This window comes from Spinacia oleracea, chromosome 2 (assembly GCF_020520425.1).
Source record: "Spinacia oleracea cultivar Varoflay chromosome 2, BTI_SOV_V1, whole genome shotgun sequence".
Classification (NCBI taxonomy): Eukaryota; Viridiplantae; Streptophyta; class Magnoliopsida; order Caryophyllales; family Amaranthaceae; genus Spinacia; species Spinacia oleracea.
In genome coordinates, this window is record NC_079488.1 from 71,907,954 (window position 1) to 71,925,982 (window position 18,029).

The following is an 18,029-nucleotide window of genomic DNA, read 5'->3' on the forward strand; positions in this document are numbered from 1 at the left end:
TGATAGGTTCATAAATAGAACACTTTTGTGTGATGTTCAGCTTCTCAAGTCTTACTTATATAGAATAATGTTCAACTAAAAACATTATGATTTATCTATTTATTGTTCAAGATGCCTTATCAGTTTCAAATATGAGTCTTTTACTCTTTGTATGATGTTATCACTGTGGGAATTTGTTCGTTTAGCTTGTTGGGAGTTGGAGCTCATATCCTCTAGTCCTCAAAATGCACTTAGTACTTTAGTAGTGGATTGGAACTTATAAAACTCTGATATGTTCTATACTTTTGTGTGATATTTAATTTCTCAAGTCTCATGTACAACTTATAAAGAATTATGTTCAACTAAATTTAACTTATAAAACTATGATATCTTCAACACTTTATATGATGTTCAGTTTCTCAAGTCATAATATTCATAAATAAGGACATATATGTTCGATTTCTGGGTTTGTAAATTTAAATTACTATTAAATATTTAATACTCGATTCAGGAGTATATGTTTAAACCAATTGTTATGAAAATGTGTTTGTACATGTTTATTTCATGAATCTACTTACATAACTTGTTTCTAAAAAAATCACCTACTATTCTTGGTTGTTAAATTTTAAAAACTCGATGTCCAATTTTAGAAATTTAATGTTCATACTATGTTTGCTCTTATATGTTTATTTCAAAAGTGTAGAAATTTGCTCTTATATGTTTATTTCAAAAGTTCATTTTTAATTAAAAAAATTTCAATGTTCAATTTCCAGAATTTAACAAGGAGGAAAGAAATATAGCGTCGAAGAAGAAGAACTGGAGGAGAAGTTCGTTTGCATTTGGTGGTAGAAAATTTATCGATGAGGAGGAGGGGAAAATGAGAACTATTAAGATGAGGAAAAGTTGCAAAGGAGAGAAAAAAAATAGAAGAAAGAGGAACATAGAAGAAAAAAAAGATTCATCAATGTTCATATTTTTTACTTGTTTGTTTTCCGAATGACAATTTTCTCCCGAAATGTAGCGTAGTGATGAAACTTGTGTGGACGCATTAGAGTTTCTTAATTAATATTACTTAATTAGTCTAAATTATTATTTTATGTAAAGAGAAGTATGAAGAAGGATATTTTTTCATGTTCATTTTTTTTTATCATCGTGTTCAATTTAACTGTTTCACGACACCGAAAAAAGCTCATATGCAGCCAACTCCACATGTACAGATATGCAGCTAAAATTCTGGGAGCCATTAGCTATAATATTTTTCTTTTGATGGAGGGAGTCGTAAATGGCAAATGATAAGAACCAGGTTAATTCTAAGTATATACTTTTGACAATCTCACTCGTCATGCTAGCTAGTTTGCTTTCACATTAGCTATTCATGAGAATTGATAAATTTAGATAACTTAGGTTACGTTCTCTTCACCTTTAAAATAAAATAAAAATAAGTTTATGGTCTAATAAGTTTAGATAAGTTGTAATCAGATTCTATCAGGTCAATAAGTTCCTATCGGGTCATATGAGTTTCAATAAGGTCCTATAAATTACTCTCTAGTTTACTCGATCCCTTACAATCAGGTATGATAAGATCCATAAGTTTCAATTAGATTAATCAGATTATATTAAATCAATTAGGTTAATCCATTCCAAAAATTTCAGATAAAGTCGGTTTTAATCGGACGAAGAAAATACACCCTAAGAGCCTAAGATTCATTCACCATCCCCCTAACGAAACTCTTCAAACTTCGTCATTGGCTAGGTTGTGGCTCCGTACCAAGCCTATGACACGAGTTGCACGACCCATTACCATCTTTAAGCGACACCACTTTAGAAAGTACGATTTCAAGAAGAGTTATGCAGCCTTGGGTTGGGCTCATTGTAAAGGTGGATTGGGCTCATTGTAAAGGTGGATTGGGCTGAACAATTGACAGAAATCTCTGTAAAAGAAAAACAATTGATTTGATTTAATGAGAAAATGAAAAGGGTAATACACAGTAATAGTTTGATGAAGATAAGAAGCTGATGCCCCGCCTTTCATTTCCCTCTTCTCACAATCACTTCCACAGTCACACAGAAAGAGAGAGAGACTGAGCTCCTCTTTCTTCTTTCTGGGTTTTATCCTATTTTCTATTTTCCATATATTATCACCTTTTATTTTTTTGAAGATTACTGTTCTTACTAAAATTATAAAGGTACGAGCTTTCTCTTACACAATACGAATTCTGAATTTGCCTGCTTTAGAATGTATGCTTCTTTGATTATTATGGGTTTATGTTATGTTCTTGATTCTGGGTTTTTCTTAAATGGTTGTTTTTGATGTTTAATCAAGGAATTTATTTGTAAAGTTAATTGCTTGTTTGATTGGGAAATATTGACGGTTCTGCTTAAATGACTCATTGAATTGCAGTTTCTGGGTTTTTTGTGTGTGTAAAATTCTAACTTATAAGAGCAAATTTCTCCTTTTTTTGACGAGTTATCAAATTTTGATGGTTCTTTAGTTAATGGTGAGAAAATTTGGTGTAATTATATCCTCTTTGGTCATGCCGATTGTGGGAGAACTTATCTTTGTGTTAGTATTTAAACTTGGAAAATGTGATGGAATGTGGTGGTAATTGGCATATGTAATTTAAGCAGCCATGGCCAAGTAATGGGTAAAAGGGTTAGTTTGGTTTGGTTAACACATAAGTGTTTAGTTTAAACAAGCCTTCATTTTGATTTCTTTTCGGCTTATGGTAATGAACTCTATATGTTGGGAGTCATTTGATGCCGGTTTCTGTGGAAAACGTAGGATTGCACAAATGAGTGCCTCTCATAGTCTCATTCCCTGGAAGGTATATGACTGGGAGATGCAAGCTTTTGCCTCCAAGAGTTTAAGAGTGTTAAGTCGAGTTTTTTCTCAAAGAAATTGTTCGATTATGGCATTGACCGGATGATATTAGAAGGAGATGCCACACTGCAGAAGCATAGTAGAAAGTTAGCGATATTCGTAATGTGGACTGTTCTGTCATAGTGTCATATCATGTTGTTTTGCATTTTATGCTTCTTGGTGATGAATGCAGCATGAGTAATGTAAAAAACTTCATCGATGTTGGTGTGACCATGATAAAACATAAACTTTTCCTTGTTTAAATTACAGCATAACTTCGTCATGTTAATCATTTTTCAGCATTGAAACTTTGTTCTCACTTCGGAGTATAGTAGATGATTAAGGATCTCTTTTATCATTGTTTTGCAGGTGTGTAGATAGTGTACTAAAATCAGACAGAAAAAAGAAAGAAAAAGAAGAGGCCATAACTTTATGCACTAGCCAAAATGACTCCTGTAATCCCTTGTTCGGTGAGCAATATTTCATTTATTCCTGGAAATGCCTTTACAACAAGGAAAAGCAGGTGTTTTACCAGATTCTCTGGAAACCTTATAAGACCATCATTATCCTCCCAAAAACATTTTATTGCTATTCCAAAAAGCATCACAGTATTTCAACAGTTGAAAAAAGGATGTTCAAGAGTCCAAAGATTATCGGCCACAGGGACAGATGTAGCAGTAGAGGAACAAGGTTCTTCAGTTGCAGACGAAGCGTCTGCTGGACCACCTGCAGAAGTTGAGACAAATGTGGAACCTTCCACTAAATCTGAAGTGACTGCTGCTCCTACAGTGGTCAAGAGAAGACAAGGTAGGAGAAGTGAGATGCCACCTGTTAAGGACGAGGATCTAGTTACTGGGGCAAAATTTGCCGGGAAAGTAAGGTCAATACAGCCATTTGGTGCTTTTGTTGATTTTGGAGCTTTTACAGATGGCCTGGTGCATGTTTCCCAGTTAAGTGCTAGCTTTGTAAAGGATGTAAATGATGTGGTTTCTATAGGCCAAGAGGTGCAGGTGAGGTTATTAGAAGTTAACACTGAGACAAGGAGGATATCCCTCTCAATGCGTGAAGATGACAGTAGCAATAAGCCTCAGCAAAAGAATGATGGTAACAGTGACAGCGCCAGACCACCTAGGAGCAGTAATAGAAGTTCTCAGAAGAGAGAGAATGTGAAGAAAACCAAGTTTGTCCAGGGGCAGGATCTTGTGGGCACTGTTAAAAATTTTGCACGAAGTGGTGCTTTTGTATCTCTTCCTGAGGGAGAGGAAGGTTTTCTGCCCACAGCAGAGGAACCAGATGATGGTTTTGGGAATGTTATGGGGAACACATCACTGGAGGTTGGACAAGAAGTTAATGTCCGCGTGTTGCGTATTTCAAGAGGCATAGTAACATTGACCATGAAGAAAGCGGAAGATGTCAACAAGTTAGATTCAAAGTTGAACCAGGGTGTCGTCCACGAAGCAACAAACCCTTTTGTTGTTGCTTTCCGTAGAAACAAGGATATTGCTGCCTTTTTGGATGAGCGAGAAAAACCCGAGGAAGATGCGTCTGCTGAAACCTTAAGCACGGATGCAAGTGAAGTGAGTTCCGTAGATGTTGCTTCCCCCTCCCTTGAGGAAAAAGCAGAGGATCTAAACAGTGAAGAAGTTGCAACGACAAGTCAAGAGGATGCTCCTGTTGTAGAGGATGAGGTGACAGCACCAATATCTGCTGATGATGGGGAAACAAATGTGGCCTCTTCAGTTAGTCAGGATGTTGTTGCAGAAACTCAACCCGAGGTTGTTAGTGCAAAAGAGGATATTCAAGTAGATATTCCCGCTGATGAAGCAAACCAAAGTGTTAATGCCTCAAGTGCAGAAGATGAGGGTACAACTCCAATACCTCCTTCAGCCGAAGACGGAGAAACAGAAACTGAGGTATCTTCTCTTAGCCAAGAAGTGGTAGTAGAAACTCAAGCTGAGGATGTTAGTGCAAAAGAGGAGGTCCCAGTAGAAATCCCCACTGATGCAGCCAGTGCGGAGACGACTTCATCTGACGCCAATGGGAGTATCAATGGCTCAAGTGATGGACCAAATGGATCTTCCCCTCAGGGAAGCGCTTCCAAAGGTTTCTAAAATTTCCCCTCACTGTTAGTTCCTAATTAAAACTAAAGTCTGCTGGATTTAAAATTATCTTAGGGCACATTACTATAACACTTTGAAGTTTTCCAGGATGCCTTTTAAGTAATAGCATTTCTACTGCAAAATAATCTGTATCATGTTTTGATTAGGGCTAAATCACTCTGATGACATTCTTGAGGAGCTTTTGGTTGACTGAACGCCCTCATGTCTGATTCTCTTAAGTGTTTATTTAAGCAATATGAAAATCGATGTAACCAATTGAACTCGAAAACAAGTTTTCAGAAATTAATGTTCAATTTTGTATTTTGTACTACCAGCAATAAATGTAAATGTGTCGTGATTTGTTTGATTGATGGAGTATGTAATAGTTTTCTGAAGAGCTTCTCCCTGTCACTGACAAATACATGTATTATTGCTGAACCTGTGTTTGGTGTTGGAAAGTATACATTCAAAGCCATGTTAAGTTTAGAAGATAAAACTGTGGCATATTAGGGTGCTCTTCCTTCTCAACTTTTTTTTCCCGGGTTTGTTCTGCAGTAGCGATTAGGTAGTTGAAGTTGAATTGTTGATCTAGAAAGTTCTAGGCTACATTGCACTGCAAAAATGAGAAGGAAAGATAGAGAGCTTATAAAGCATTAATAGTTATAATATCTAATTTTTAAGTAGTGGGTGGTTGAGAAACAAAACCTTCCCCAGGAGAAAGGCGTAAGCACTCTTCATACTGATTAGACAATCTTTGATTTACATTTGGTAGCCTATGAGTGAAAGCACAGAACTGTTTGTTCTGTTTTGCCTTCAGAAGCCAGATGAATTACAAACATCAAAATTTTGTTTGTTGTGCTGTTTCCTGTAGAACGGATCATGTACAAGTTCTCATCATTACCCTGTTATTTACCAATTCTGCTTCTTTTTTATTTATGAGTGCAGCAGCTATATCCCCTGCTCTTGTAAAGCAGTTACGAGAAGAAACAGGAGCTGGGATGATGGATTGCAAAAAGGCACTATCTGAGACTGGAGGTGATATTGTTAAAGCACTGGAGTTTCTCAGAAAGAAAGGACTAGCAAGTGCAGATAAGAAATCGAGCAGAACCACAGCAGAAGGGAGAATAGGTTCCTATATTCATGACAGCAGGATTGGTGTTCTAATTGAGGTGAATTGTGAGACAGATTTTGTTTCCCGGGGTGATATCTTCCGGGAGCTAGTCGATGATCTAGCCATGCAAGTGGCTGCATGCCCTCAAGTAGAGTATCTTTCTACTGATGATGTTCCAAAGGAGTTTGTGGATAAAGAAACAGAAATTGAAATGCAGAAGGAAGATCTGCTATCAAAACCTGAGCAAATCCGATCAAAAATTGTTGAAGGGCGGGTTAATAAAAGGCTTGTAGACTTGGCTTTGCTCGAACAGCCATTCATCAAGGATGATAAGGTGGTTGTTAAGGATTGGGTGAAGCAGACAATCGCAACAATTGGAGAAAACATTAAAGTGAACAGGTTTGTGAGGTACAACCTTGGTGAAGGATTGCAGAAGAAATCTCAAGATTTTGCAGCTGAGGTGGCTGCCCAAACTGCAGCAAAATCAACCCCCGTGCCAGAAAAAGAGCAGCCCGCTGCAGCTGAAATTGAAAAACCAGTTGAGAAGTAAGTTATTGCTATCAGTTTCCTCCTGTTACTTCTGTTTCATGTTATTGTTATCCAATTGCTTAATATCGCACAGCGGTATATAAAATAGTTTGTAGTTTGTGCTATCTGTCCATTAACATCGGTAGAATGCCACAAAATTACATCATGATCTTTCTGAAATCATTTGAAGTTTATAAGTAATACGTACTGGTCTGCTGGTTCCTCTTGTTCTCAATTAGTGTTCACTGCAGCATTTGGCCTTATTTTTATGCTAGATAAGTGTCTGTCGTAAATAATCAACAAAACATTCTTCTTAATTTTCTGAGAGTGATTGTCCTCGTAAAGTAAGGAAAATTTCCATTCCTCCTACAAGAAGCAATATCTTTGTTGTTTGTATTACATTTGTAGTCATATGATGAAGATGCTCCGTATGATACATGTATATGCACCCACACAAAGTTCGAGCATGTAAACCGTTTTGAAGGAAGTTAAAGGTTCAAGTCATATACTCCTGAACTTCTTATGGGTTTCTCCCTCAAAAAAAAAAAAAAAACAACTTCTTATGGGTTTGTAAGAATTAAGTTAATAGAAGTTTGGAATTTGATATATGTAATAAATTGATTTTGTTAGAATAATGTCTTGAATCGGTCGAGCCCCTTACTGCAACCCCCCATCACGGGGATTTGTTGTTGTTCTGGACTAGTGTTATCTGTTTTGGGCCTATTTTCTGGGTTTTTCAGCATCTGTCTAGAGAGTACTATATAAACTCTCTAGGTCATAACCTAGTTTTATTTTGAAATCTGTACTCCTCAAGATCAATAAAACTGTCCTCCCCTGTGGACGTAGCTAACACATTGTTAGTGAACCACGTTAAATCTCTGCGTTCTTTATTTACGTTATTTAATCTTTCTTTGCTTTCGTTATAACAGATTCAGTAATTGAAACACTCCCTTAGGCATCAACAAAATGCATGCACACTTTTGCACTCGTTATTTCAGGGATGGGAGGTTCTGTAATATCCTTTCCAGGTTATTTTTGCAGTCAAATGGACATTGTGTTCCTTGAAAATTGTGTTCCTTGAAAATTGTGTTCTTCAGAAGTAGGGACTCACAGTTTAAGTTGAATTACCAGAGGAATTGGAAATTATTCAGGTTTTAGTCAGGTTTTAATACTTTGTATTTTTGTTTAGCATAAGTTTCATGGCACTAGCATTAAGAAAATGTTCTGTTACATTATTTCCTTTTCATTGTCGGATTGTGTTGAAAGGGAATGGATCCCACCAAAAGTTTATTATCTGGTAGCATACTTTACAAACAAAAAAGAGCATACAGAGGACTTTGAATCTGTACTTCTTTAGTGCATCTTGACATCAGACATATTACTGCCGATCTTAATACTACATCCATTAAATGAAGTAACAGGGTTTGAATCTCCTTGCTTGGCACCTTGGTCAAATATTTAACACATTCTGTATCTGTCAGTCTCATCTTCAACACCTCCTACATATAGGGTAGAGCATAAATCAGCATATATGGGAATATTTGTGCATGAGCAGTTTAAATTTATGGCGGTGTGACTTGTGAGTCTGTGACTGATCTATGATCATCACATTTGGCAGTCTGTTCTAATTTGTCTGTTAAGTTTAATGGTGATCTCAATCTCATTTGCTTCAATGCGTAATGCAGGGCACCAGCAGTAGCAGTCTCAGCTGCCTTAGTTAAACAATTAAGAGAAGAAACAGGAGCAGGCATGATGGATTGCAAGAAGGCTCTTGCTGAAACTGGAGGAGACCTCGAACAAGCTCAAGAGTATCTAAGAAAGAAAGGCTTATCGAGTGCTGAAAAGAAATCTAGCCGGATTGCAGCCGAGGGAAGAATTGGATCCTACGTTCATGATACCCGCATTGGAGTGCTTCTTGAAATCAACTGTGAAACTGATTTTGTGGGTAGAAGTGAAAAATTCAAGGAATTGGTGGATGATTTGGCTATGCAGGTTGCAGCTTGCCCCCGGGTTGAGTATGTATCCGTCGAGGATATACCAGAAAGTATTGTGAGCAAGGAAAAGGAGATCGAGATGCAGAGAGAAGATATTCTGTCAAAGCCTGAGAATATCAGGGAGAAAATTGTTGAAGGAAGGATTTCAAAGAGGCTTGGAGAACTCGCTCTTTCAGAACAGCCTTTCATTAAAGATGACAGTATCATGGTGAAGGACCTTGTGAAGCAAACTGTGGCTGCACTTGGGGAAAACATAAAAGTTCGGAGGTTTACTCGATATACCCTTGGTGAGAAAATTGAAAGCTCAAACACAGAAACCGAAGCATGAGATTTAGGAAACAACTGATAATTTTCAAATCACCTGCTCAGGTTGGTGGGACTGTTGAGTTCAGAAAGGCTAGTACATTTCTTTCAAGTTTGATGTATTCGTTTAAAGGCAGTTTTTGTTTGTTTTTATTGCCTTTGTCTTCTGTAATCATCATATAGCTCACTTTCACATACCAACATTTATGATTTTATGGAGAGAAGTCTGATGTAGAGGCAGAAAGAGGCTGCATCTTCAATTGTAATTTTTAGTTGGAGGAAACCATGAAAAACCTTTTTGTAAAAGGTATTTTGAGGCTTTATGTATATTTTTGTTCTTCAAATAGATAACTCAATATGTTCAACATTTCCAGCAAGTCTGGTCTGCTGTGTAAATCATCCAATTATTTGATCTGACAGCTTCTATGGCATAAATCTGATATACCTCCAGTTTCAAGCTCCTGATTTTCGTATCAACTACTCTGTACTTTCAATGAAAAACTAATCAGTTATCTACCATTAACCTGTGTTAATCACATGATAATAATTTCCCAAAAACTGTATGGGGCGAAGCTTACTCCGTAGAAAATACTGGTAAACCTGTCAAACGGGTCGGTTGGGTTGTAAGAAAATGCTTTCGGGTTCGGGTTAATTCGGGTCGGTCACTTTCAAGTTCGGGTTTGCAAATGCTTGTTCAAGACCAAGAACTTTTGGGTTCGGGTCGACCCAACGGGTTGAGAGATTCAAAAACGCGTATTATATTTTCATTAATTTAGGTAATAAATATAAAAAATATGGGCACAAATTAACAAATTTTCCTACACAAGTTTATATTTAGTCAAATTCAACCATGAAATGACATATAATTCAAATTAAAATGATATTACACCCAACAATAGTATCAACAAATTTTTTTACTATGCTTAAAATTCCTCAGAATCTCATTTATTACTATATATACAATGATTTTCAATCGGTCGGGTCAAAGACGGGTTCAGTCGGGTTTTAACCCATTACGTTTCAGGTTGCTCGGGTTCGAATATAATCGGGTTACAGGTCACGAAATCTTGTTCAAGACCCAATATTTTCAGGTCGGGTTCGGATGCGGTCGATTTTTGACATGTCTACTGGCAATCGACTATAGTTTTGGGAAATCTTTAAGAAACCTTTAGTGCGAGATTAACAAGGTAAAGATAAACAGTAAAAAATAAACAAATAAGGGAGTATACTTCATATTTATTAATGGAGAAAGAAAAGGTTTACAGGAGATTAATGTGTATATTTCCTAGTTTCTTGTCTTGACATTGGAGAGACAAAATCTACTACCTACAAGATCAATTAAAAGGGTATTTTCTTGTTCCGGAAATCACGCCTTGCTTGACTCGAGTGCTAGCTTTCTTCGTTACCATCTGCAAGAGGAAAAAGAACGAATAGAGTAACAGGTTCTGGAACAATGTGAGTCATTACAGTTTCTGTAGGTGAACAAGAGTTACAGATTTTTGCAACAATTACGCCCATCTTCAATATCAAACATCACTTTCAACGGTCGGTGTGGGTACAAATCGCCACAAGTCCACTGCAATATCAACCTCCTTTTTCTTATGAAATTTGTACAGTTTTGGGACATCATATCGAAGCTGGAGGAAACAAAGAAAATAAAATGAAACAATCCTTCCTGCACTATTCTGCAGGAAACCATTTATAAAATCTCTCTACCACGAATATTTAGAAATACTAACCTCACACAGAACCTCTGCACTTTTAGCGTTATATTCTCGCAAGGCTGTCTTTTTCACATACTGAACATGAACGTATCCAAAGAAATGACATACAGAAAACAAAGGTCAAAACTACATCAGTTCATAGCTCCTTTGGACCAAACCTGCTGAAATCTTTGCATAACATGCACATTACAGAAGGAATTGTGTACAGTTTTTTAAAAGCCTGATTCCATAAAGGATATCTGGATATTAGGGCCATATGTCAACTGGGGACCATGCATGTTGGAGATATCTAGACCAATAAATGAGGTTAACGTGCAGAACCCGTTAACTGAGGAGGAAAGTATGGCAGTCGCCTTAGTACACTTCTCAACCCAACTTCTTATATCAAGTAAGGAGTAATTGGAATAAGATGGTAACAAAGTGGTGTAAAAAGACCTTATTGATAGTTCTAAGAATTAATTATATATACTTGGTCATGTCAACAATCATCACATTACCAAAAGGTCGCAGAAGAACTGAGAACAAAGGAGAGAAGCACTAGCAGTAACATTAGGATCAACTAGAGGCCCATAAGCATACCAATGAGGTAAATACTCATGAACTCCTTATGGCTCGTTTAGTATAGAGGTACGTTGTAACAAATAGTGATAAAGACTAATGGTGATGAATTTGTATGTTGCAAGAAAATTCATGTGGCAGTTCATGGTAATGCAACACCGTATCCAAGTATATGCAAGTATGTGTTTTTCCTTAAAAATCCCCTTACCACTCCTACCACATCTAGAGGTAGTACTGAATGGTAAAACTTTACGAAGAAAAACATATCACCATTTCTATCATTTATTATCACCTACCAAACTAACAGTTCTAACTTCAGAGAGCCACTTGTCCCTAACTATATCCTCCAATAAGGTACTAATAAACCCAATTCCATATGTTTAGTGCATGGATTGTTCTCTTAACATTTCATGAGATTGACGAAAAGATCACAAAGGATATCACTTTCAGTGTAGAAAACTTACTTCTCTTGTTGTCGTCTTATGCAGAGAATATACTGCTTGAGAAGCAACCTGATGGAAAACAAGTTTCAAGAAGTAACAATTAGCAAATGAATTAAGATAGAAGAATTTATACTGGACACAAATGTTTTTAGCAAACTGCAATATTATACCTTCAAAGCTACAGATAGAAAGTCCATGTCAACTCCCTTATTACGGGTTCCAAAAGGGGGATTCATCACAACCGTATCAATGATTTTTCCTGTAAGAGGTCATCAATATTGCTTCAGAAAATCAACACGTGAAATCTAAATGTAATATTTCAAGATATTCCGAAAGCTCAACATAGTTAACATTCATGTCTTCCCATCCAAAATACCAGCCACGGTTCCCCAGCCAGGTATTCTTGCAGGGAATTGATGTAATAAAGGAAAATCAAATCAAGAACCTAAGGTTGACAACACTTCATTGGAAGAAGAGTAAATTGATCTGTTCAGCACACCTCAATGGACATTATAGCTCACGTCTACAACAGAGAAAACCCCTCGTAGGTAACACTAAATTAAGAGAGAGTAGGTGAAGTAGTATCTCACATGTATAATATAGAGAAATTCCTAAATTTTATAAATCCAATTAACCCAAACCCTGGCAAGCTATCAAAAAAAGAACAAACAGCATATCTTGTTTTGTGCCTAGATCTCCTTTTATAATTGAGTGATACACAGGGGCCAGGGCCGTCGAACAACATGCGCAAGCTGCCCCTCAGCACAGGGCTTCGTTCTGAAAAGGGCCCCCGATATTGTTTTACAAATACTAAAAACTGCAATTATATATCACTTGTTAGTATCTGTAGCAGTGATCATCGGTGCTGAACTGCTGACACGTAAGAACTTGCTGTAGTGAAGTGGTCGGGAGATCCAATCCCATGGGGTAGTCTTTTTATGAACTTCTACTTTTTTGTTTTCATCTTTTAATGAAGAGAAATTTGTCAAATACAACCCTCAAAACTTTGCTCTTTACGGGTTACAACCTCAAACTTTCATTTTTGTTAGTTACAACCCAAAACTTAATCTTTCACTCTAAATTACAACCTCGGGCTAACTTCCGGCTAATAACATCGGAAAATGATGTCATTATTATTATTATTATGAACTTAAAATTAAAAATAACAATTATGCAAAATTTTAAAAAGAAAATCATCAAAACTCCTCTAATTCAGTCACTGAATTACGTTCTAAGTTCTCATCATCATCATCAAAATTGTCATTACCAATCGTTATTAATCATCACCATCACCATCACCATCACCATCACCAAATCCACCATTAACAACATCATCAACAACAACAGTCAACCTTACCGCCATGACCTCCTCTACCACTAGCACTACCACCTGCTCCGCCTTTCCCCCACCTCCTTTTCCATGAAATCGAGAAGTAAACCCAGGAAAAATGAACTTTTGGATTAGCCCGATTTAGCTCAGCACGGTAATGTTTTCGGAGCTTCTCGATCTTATGGCGGCATTTGAACGGCGGCATGACGGCGACCCACCCACGGCCGTGCCACCGGCTGACCGTCCTTTTTCCCTCCTCGGTGCTCCGTCGCGAACCACACAGATCCGCCGCCGTCCAGAATCAAGCCACCTCGGTCCAACCCAACTAATTAACCCCCTCTTCCTTCTCCTTCTCCGGCTATTCGTGGGCCTGCATCTTTGAAAGACCAAGTTTTGGTCTATTCTTTGGAAATTTTGTCAAATTTGAGGGATAATTTTTTTTTTAAAATGTTAAAACGTGATGTTTGATTATGATGATGAGCCATTGTTATGCAATTTGGGGGAAATTAGGAATTTAGTTTTATGTTTATATTTTTTGATTAATGTGTTATTTTTTTTTTTGGAAATTATTTAAAATTGTTGGAAATGTAAAATGACATCACTTTTTGATTATTTTCGCCGGAAAATGACCCGGGGTTGTAATTTAAAATGAGGTATAAAGTTTTAAGTTGTAATTGAGAAAAATAGAAGTTTGAGGTTGTAACTCGTAAAGTGCTAAGTTTGTTGGGTTGTATTTGGCAAATTTTCCTTTAATGAACTCCATAATTAACAAACTTCTCCAACAATTTTCTTGATTTGTTCTTCTTCCCATTAGTAAGCTTTATTATCACAATTTCCATTAATCTTCTCGTTCTTGTACATTTCTTCATATTCCCATGTTTTTAAATTTCAAGGTTCACATCCTAGACAACAACACCTATAAGTATATATAAATAAAGTCTCCTATTAATTTACTCGATATACAAACATTTTGTTAATTGAGATTTTAACTTAGAAAATTCACTTATTTATGGTTTTTTTATTAAAAAATAACTATAGAACATTTAAAATGCTGAGGGCCTAATTTTAATTAGTAGCACGACCCCTCCCCCCCCCCCCCCCCCCCCCCTATATTATTTGAGACGGCCCTGGTGATACCCTTTGATGTTTATCCTATACATGTCTCCACCAAAGAAGGTCAACATGAACAGCTACCAATTGAGGATAGCAGTTTAGAGTATGTAAATCTCGTAAAAAATACAATAACCTAAAGGTGACCTATATGGCTATGCAGAAGAAGAAAAAAATTGATAAAAGAATTTCGATTCTCTTAAAATTCACACCCTGCCTAGTGCCTATTACCAATGGTTGGGCCCTCAGTGTCACTAACTCACTGTCCATGGATCAGAAACGTCCAGCACAACAGTATGGCATATAACACTGCATATTTTTATGAAAAACCTATTTAACTGAAACCACAGAAGTACATAAATCACACATGTGTAAGAAAAGCAATATCTACCTTTGGTTCTTATTTTCTACAAGGCTACATACTTCTTCCATTTTAAAATGATTGCTCCATTTCCCATTTATGGAAGCTTCCATAAATTGCTGCATACCTACTTGTACTAAGCATTGAGGGTCAAAATGAAAGTTTGCCCTTACTTTTGAAGAGTAAAATGAGTACTTTTGCATAAGAATTCCCTTTTGGAGCCATTTTTGCAGTTTTGGCAACTTTATCCTTTCTTTAATTTATATGCAACTCATGCATGGAGAAAATACTTTAGGACAGAGGCGTTAAAAATAGTTACTGAAACCAGTGCAATAAAAAGCCTGCCCGGGGCACTTCAGAGCATAATTGCCTTTAAGGTGCCTCCAGGAGCTTAACATAACAGGCATGCATTTAGCTGCCCATTATAATTACAAAGAAAATCAAGAGTCCTGTTCTATTTTTCTATGATAATGGTATTATGTTGCATTACTATGAAAAAAAATTAACGGTAAATATAACTTATTTTAGCTTCAACCAAGGAGAGTGCCTCAGCCTCTCAAATTATGCTGAGCAACTTGCCACCCTAATGTGCCTCATGTCTTTAAAAACACTGATTGAAGCTCTCCCATCAATCAATACTTCTTGAAAGGAACAAATTAACCTAAACTTCTGGCAGGATATTAAATATGCAGAAAACACCATTACATTTCAGACAATAACTAATAAAAAGATTGAAGTTGAATGATCACATAAAAGAAGAGAGCAGAGAGGTAAGCGGTATATTACCTCTGCATTGCAAGTTCCGAATGTCACTTTGGACAAAATTTACATCCAACTGCAATTTAGTACAATTACAAATGGTTAACTTAAAAAAAATGTTTATGGTACAAGAATATTCAAACAATACTATTACCACTTTGGAATTACAGGGATTGTTGCTGGTCAAAAAGAATATCAGTTACAATCCTATTCCTACTTATTAACTGTCATCCCTCATCCCTCATCCCTCATCCCTAACCATCTACTCCCTTCGCCTTTCTTACGAAAAAAACATTTAGACTAAAGAAGGCAAATCAAGGCTTAACAAAAGTTTCAAGCCTACGACTATGCAAACAAAGGAGAAGATCTCATTGTCTCTGTCTTATCAATTTACAGTGAAATAGTCCACTATATGATGCTCAAACCTAATACATGCTGCAATTAGTGGGTAGAGTAATGACTAAAACTTCAATTCAATAATAATGTCTAATAACAAAAGCAAAGTGCAAAAAAGTGAGACGAGACAACCCAAAGCCTCGAACTATTTCACATCTCATATCCAAGTTAGATAGTGAGGTTTGTTCTAAGAACAATATACATAACATAGATATGTACATACTAGGAAAAGCATTACTTATGTCCTTCTCACAAGATTTTGAAATCAAAATGATCAAGGTTTTGCATGCAAAAAGAAGTCTCCTGGCCCTGTGCTTATTTACTTCCATTAGTCTGAAAGAATCTGCTCTCTTTTATGATTTTGCCAAAAGACGCCATGGGGATGCCAAACTGCAATCTCATCACCTCATACCAAGTCCTTCCTTCTCAACCTCTCCTTTTAACCCATCAGTAATGGCATCCCCTCCGCCCCGCCTAAAAGTGTCAAGATATTAAACAGTTTAGTTCTATAGGTGCAATGTGCATGACACTCCAGAAACGTAATGGAAACATACACCTGCCAGTTGGTGTGCAAAAGGCATTGCTTGTCACCAGGTGCAAAAGCTTTGGAGATCATTCCCCTTGTTTAGACCATTTACACTCTTAAACTCGGTTGAGCTAACATTGTCAGGGGCTTAATGCTTATCCATAATAAATGTTAGTAATGCGCATCTAAGATCCTCAAACCTCAGTAAAGAACATCTAAAAGCCACTAGCATCAGCACATTGTATAAAGTGTTAAAATTACAAACATCTATACAAGCATACAAAGAAATATAATACCTCTAAATCTTCTGCATTCAAGTACGCAATTTCAAGGGAATCAGCATCCACATCGAAACCTATAACATGACTGTTGATAGCAAGCAACTTCAGCGCAAGCAAGGGGAAGGAAGACAACAAAATAACAAACACAATTAAAAGGTTTTACTCATTCAATCATATGATCAAAACTCTATTTTCATAACCGGCATAGTACATTAAATATTTAAATATGAAACCAAGTACTCGTGCTGAAAGTGAAGATAGTAACACTCACTCTGCGCCCAAAAGAGCAGCAGCAATTCCTAATGTGCCACACCCACAACCAAAGTCAGCAACCACCTTATCACTCACATCCTCAAATGAATTCTCTGCCTACTCAATTCAAGAAACAACAGTGGCAATCAAATCATTGGTCCGGAAAATCGCCCAAACATCAAAAAGGTTACAACTTTTACTTAAATAGCAACAACAAACTACAATTAAGCTTAGTACTGCTATATTGCGGAGTAAAACAGAAAGTAATGGGATTATCGCATACAGTGTATAGCATCCGAGAAGCAATGTGAGGGCCAGTTGGGTATTGTTCAAGTTCAATCTGCCATAACGTAGGAGTAAATATACAACAAATTAAAAGATGTAAATCGAATAAAAAACAAGAGAAAGCAAAAAATGGTGGAAAGAAAAATTGAGAAGAATCTTAAAATAGGGTTTTTGAAGAAATTGATACCTTTGGAGCGGAAAACTGATCAAGATTACCTAGGAGGCCCTCTAATTGCTTCAGCTTCATCTTTTCTGCCAAATTTCTAAGAACAATAGTGTGGGACAATCCAGGGTTGGGTTGAAGACTTGAAGCAAGAGGAGAGGAGAAGTGATATCATAGTCCTAACTAAGACCAGGCAAACGGGTCGTTTGGATCGGATTTGGGTCGGGTCCTTTCGGGTCGGGTTATTTCAGGTTATTTTTCTCGAGTCGGTCTCGGGTATGGATCGGGTCAATTTCAGGTTTCGGGTTACTTCGATTTTTTATAATCGGGTCGGTTCTGGTTCGGGTTAAAATTTCGGGTCCAAATCGGATCGGGTCGTATCAGATCGGTTCATATCGGATCGGGTTTTTGGGGTTAGATCGAGTTTTTCGGGTTAGATCGAGTTTTGATCAGCTTATTTATCTTTAGTTTTGGTGGTCATACATTATTATTGTTTATTTATAATATTATTATTATTACAAAAAAAAAAAGGGTTTAGACTTAAGCGTATATGGTTTGAAGTTTAATGGTTTATCATATCGTATGAGAGTTATAGTAAACAATAATTTAAAAGTTACATTTTCAAATTTTTACAAGTGATAAAGTAGGCGATTCTAGTCCTAGTTCTACTATTAATTTGCGGTCGAGAAAATGAGTCTCGATACATGTACAAATATAATACTCCCTAATAAATTATCATGATTTAGTAAAGTAAGTACTTAATAGTATAGAGACCAAATGCTTGGATTACTTCAAGGTATAAATGGAATTTATGGTTGCTATTTGATTCTTTTTATTAAGTTCTCTTTATTGTATTGCCATTTATCTTCTTTTATGTAATGAAAGGATGACTTGTAATGTGATATACTTAGATAACTCCCAATTTCAGATCGCATATATTTTTACCAATATCTTCCATTGGTACTAT

The 18,029-nt window shown here is 36.6% G+C and overlaps 2 protein-coding genes across 3 annotated transcripts; one reads left to right on the forward strand and one right to left on the reverse strand.

The window, feature by feature from the left end:
- The first annotated feature begins 1,945 nt into the window (after nucleotides 1-1,945).
- On the forward strand, nucleotides 1,946-9,251 carry LOC110804557 (polyprotein of EF-Ts, chloroplastic). Of its 2 annotated transcripts, none has more exons than XM_022010161.2 (4): nucleotides 1,946-2,165; nucleotides 3,209-4,942; nucleotides 5,884-6,595; nucleotides 8,263-9,251. In XM_022010161.2, the coding sequence occupies exons 2-4, from the start codon at nucleotides 3,286-3,288 to the stop codon at nucleotides 8,897-8,899; spliced, it is 3,006 nt and encodes a 1,001-aa protein (XP_021865853.1). In that variant the 5' UTR covers nucleotides 1,946-2,165; nucleotides 3,209-3,285; the 3' UTR covers nucleotides 8,900-9,251. The 2 variants fall into 2 exon arrangements, with proteins under 2 accessions (XP_021865853.1, XP_021865854.1); XM_022010162.2 differs by having other exon boundaries at nucleotides 1,999-2,165; nucleotides 5,887-6,595.
- Nucleotides 9,252-10,082: 831 nt separating this feature from the next.
- LOC110804552 (uncharacterized) lies at nucleotides 10,083-17,242 on the reverse strand. The gene is made up of 9 exons (XM_022010156.2): nucleotides 17,087-17,242; nucleotides 16,898-16,954; nucleotides 16,634-16,731; nucleotides 16,378-16,447; nucleotides 15,187-15,235; nucleotides 11,770-11,858; nucleotides 11,621-11,668; nucleotides 10,614-10,673; nucleotides 10,083-10,511 (listed from the first exon to the last, which is right to left on the reverse strand). The coding sequence occupies exons 1-9, from the start codon at nucleotides 17,144-17,146 to the stop codon at nucleotides 10,401-10,403; spliced, it is 642 nt and encodes a 213-aa protein (XP_021865848.2). The 5' UTR covers nucleotides 17,147-17,242; the 3' UTR covers nucleotides 10,083-10,400.
- Between the last annotated feature and the right edge of the window lie 787 nt (nucleotides 17,243-18,029).